The sequence below is a fragment of the Corapipo altera genome, unplaced genomic scaffold, assembly GCF_003945725.1.
Source record: "Corapipo altera isolate COAL_440 unplaced genomic scaffold, ASM394572v1 131650, whole genome shotgun sequence".
In the NCBI taxonomy this organism is placed as follows: domain Eukaryota; kingdom Metazoa; phylum Chordata; class Aves; order Passeriformes; family Pipridae; genus Corapipo; species Corapipo altera.
Window position 1 is genome coordinate 1 of NW_020886310.1, and position 2,796 is coordinate 2,796.

Below are 2,796 nucleotides of genomic sequence, written 5' to 3' on the forward strand. Positions count from 1 at the left end.
TGCCAGTGCCCAGGGACACTGCCCAGGGACACTGCCAGTGCCCAGTGCCCAGTGACAGTGCCCAGGGACACTGCCAGCACCGAGGGACCAGTGACAGACCAGTGACCAGGGACACTGCCCACTGACTCTGCCCAGTGACACTGTCAGCACCCAGTGACCAGTGATCAGTACCAGTGACAGTGACCAGTGACCAGTACCAGGGACACTTGCCCATGGACACTGCCAGTGCCCAGTACCAGTACCCAATGTCCAGTGACACTACACTGGCCAGTGACACTGTCAGCACCCAGTACCAGTGCCCAGTACCAGTGCCCAACACCCAGTGCACAGCAACCAGTACAAGTGCCCAGTACCAGTGCTCAGCAGCCAGTGTCCAGTGCCCAAGGCCCAGCATCCAGTACTAGTGCCCAGCATCCAGTACCAGTGACCAGTACCCAGTATACGTGTCCAGTTGCAGTGACCAGTATCATTGCCCAGTGCCCAGCACCCAGTACCAGTGCCCGGGGCCTAGTACCAGTGCCCAGGGCCCAGTGACCCAGTACCAGTGCCTAGCACCCAGCACCACTGCCCAGCCCTCAGTACCACTACCCAATGCCCAGCACCCAGTGCCCAGTGCCCAGCACCCAGTGCCCCTGCCCAGTATCAGTGCCCAACACCAGTGTACAGCACCCAGCGTCCAGCACCCAATGCCCACCATCCAGTACCCAGTACCAGTGCCCAGTGCTCAGCACTAACACTGCCCCATGACCAGCACCCAGTACAGCTTCCCAGGACCGATGCCCAGCACCAGCACCCAGCACCCAGTCCCAGTGCCCAGCACTCAGTGCCAGTGCCTAGCACTCAGTACCAGTGCCCAGCACCTAGTACCAGAACCCAGTACCCAGTCCCAGCCCTCAGCACCAACATCCAGTCACAGTCCCCAGCACCCAGCCCCCCAGTCCCAATGCCCAGCACCCAGTCCCAGCGCCCAGTAGGAGCCCCCAGAGCCCCGTGGGTGCCCCCTCGTGCCCCCGCAGTGGCACCTGAAGGTGAGGCAGTGTCGCTGCTGGCGCTCGGTGAGCAGTCGCAGGGGGTCCCTGCAGCAGTAGCGCTGGTGGCAGGTGCCGCAGCAGAAGGTGAAGAACTCGCAGTCGAAGCCCGGGTGCCACGAGCCGTTCCTGTCCACATACCACAGGCAGTCCTCGCCCCCAGCCACTGTGGAGGGTCACCTGTCACCGGGGCCTCGGGCCACCCGGCCACCCCCGCCCCGGCAGCCCCGGCAGTGCCACACACACCCCGGCCCCACGTGGCACAGCCTGGACCCCGCCGTGTCCTGGGCCGCTGCTCCCCCTGCACCCCGGTCCATCCTGCCCTGTGCCCACCCCAGGGCTCTGGTCCATCCTGCCCCAGGGACCCTCAAAATGTGCCCCTATGTGACCTCAATATTCTGCTCCATCCTGCCCCACAGACCCCCAAATTGTGCCCCTACGTACCCCCCAAAACCTTCCTCCCTCCTGCCTCACGGACCCCCAAACTGTTCCCTTATGTACCCCCAATATTCTGCTCCATCCTGCCCCACGGACCCCTCCCTCCTGCCCCACGGACTCCCAAAACATGCCCCTCTGTCCCCCCACCTCCCATCCCTGTGCTCCCCCCCCCCCACTCTGTCCTGCCTCACCCCCCTGCAGACCCCTTTCCATGTCACGCAGCTCCGGGACCCCTCCGGTCCCCTGAGCCCCCCCCGTCCCCCCTCCCGGATGCTCCAGTGGCACCTCCCGTCCTATTTCTGGCCGGAGCCACCTGTTTTCCCAGAAATAGCCGCGGATCCAGGCCCGGGGGCGGTGGGAGGCGCCAGGACAGCGGGCGGGGAGCCGCGGCCGTGGGTTTCCTTCCTCCCGCGGGAGTCTCCCAGGGGGCCGCGCACACCAAAAAGCGCCCCCGGCAGCTCAGGTCCGAGTGGGGAAACTGAGGCACGGGGGGAGCGAGCGTGGGAACCCCCCAAATCCCCCGGGATGGGTATCCCGGCTCCGTGCCCACTGTTCCCGGGGACCGGCGGCTCCCGGGGACCCCGAAAATGGGAAATGGGGGGTTGTTCTTCTTGGGGGACACAGAGTCCGTGGGGGCACGTTGGTGAAAGGGGCCGCGTGTGGTGAGTGACGATCACGGCCGGTGGCCTCAGCGGGACCCCCCGGTCAGGGGGATGGCCCCGAGTCCCCCCCATCGGGAACCCTCGGTCACAGGCGGTGTCACCGCGTCCCATCGCAGGGTGGCACCGTACTCCCCTCCCCGGGCCCCCATGTCTCACCCATCGAGGTGGTCATGGCCACCAGCAGGGTCCCGGCCAGGGGCCACCCGCCCCCGGGGCCACCTGGCCCCATCGCGGGGCCGGGCCCACTGTCCCCGCTCAGCACTGCCCGGGGCGGGGGTGAAGGCTGCGCTGCGGCACCGGGGCCTCTCCTGGTGCCTCCCGGTTCCTCCCGGGGCCGCGGGGCCGCGCCTGGTGCCTCCCGGTGCCTCCCGGTGTCTCCTGGTGCCGCCCGGTGCCTCCTGGTGCCGCTGTCTCCCGGTGCCGCAGTGCTGCTCCGAGTGTCCCCCGGTCCCTCCCGGTGCCTCCCGGTGCCTGCCGGTGCCCCCCGGCGCGGGGCGGGCGCAGGCCCGCAGTGACGCCGCAGCCGGCGGCGCTCGGTCGGTCCGTGCCCGATGTCCCCCCCCCCCCCCGGCCCCCCCCCCCCCCGCAGTCACCGTTCCCCCCCCGCCCCCGGGGGGGGGGGCGACCCCGGCGGCGCCGGGCGCGGCCGGGGGATGAAGAGATACCCT

At 68.8% G+C, this 2,796-nt stretch overlaps 1 protein-coding gene across 1 annotated transcript; it reads right to left on the reverse strand.

Moving 5' to 3' along the window:
• Positions 1-926: 926 nt before the first annotated feature.
• On the reverse strand, positions 927-2,639 carry LOC113941133 (protein shisa-4-like; the record flags this gene model as incomplete). Its single annotated transcript, XM_027632290.1, has 2 exons — positions 2,285-2,639; positions 927-1,194 (listed from the first exon to the last, which is right to left on the reverse strand). Coding segments are annotated over exons 1-2 (341 nt in total), but the record flags the coding sequence as incomplete, so codon positions are not given.
• Positions 2,640-2,796: the final 157 nt, after the last annotated feature.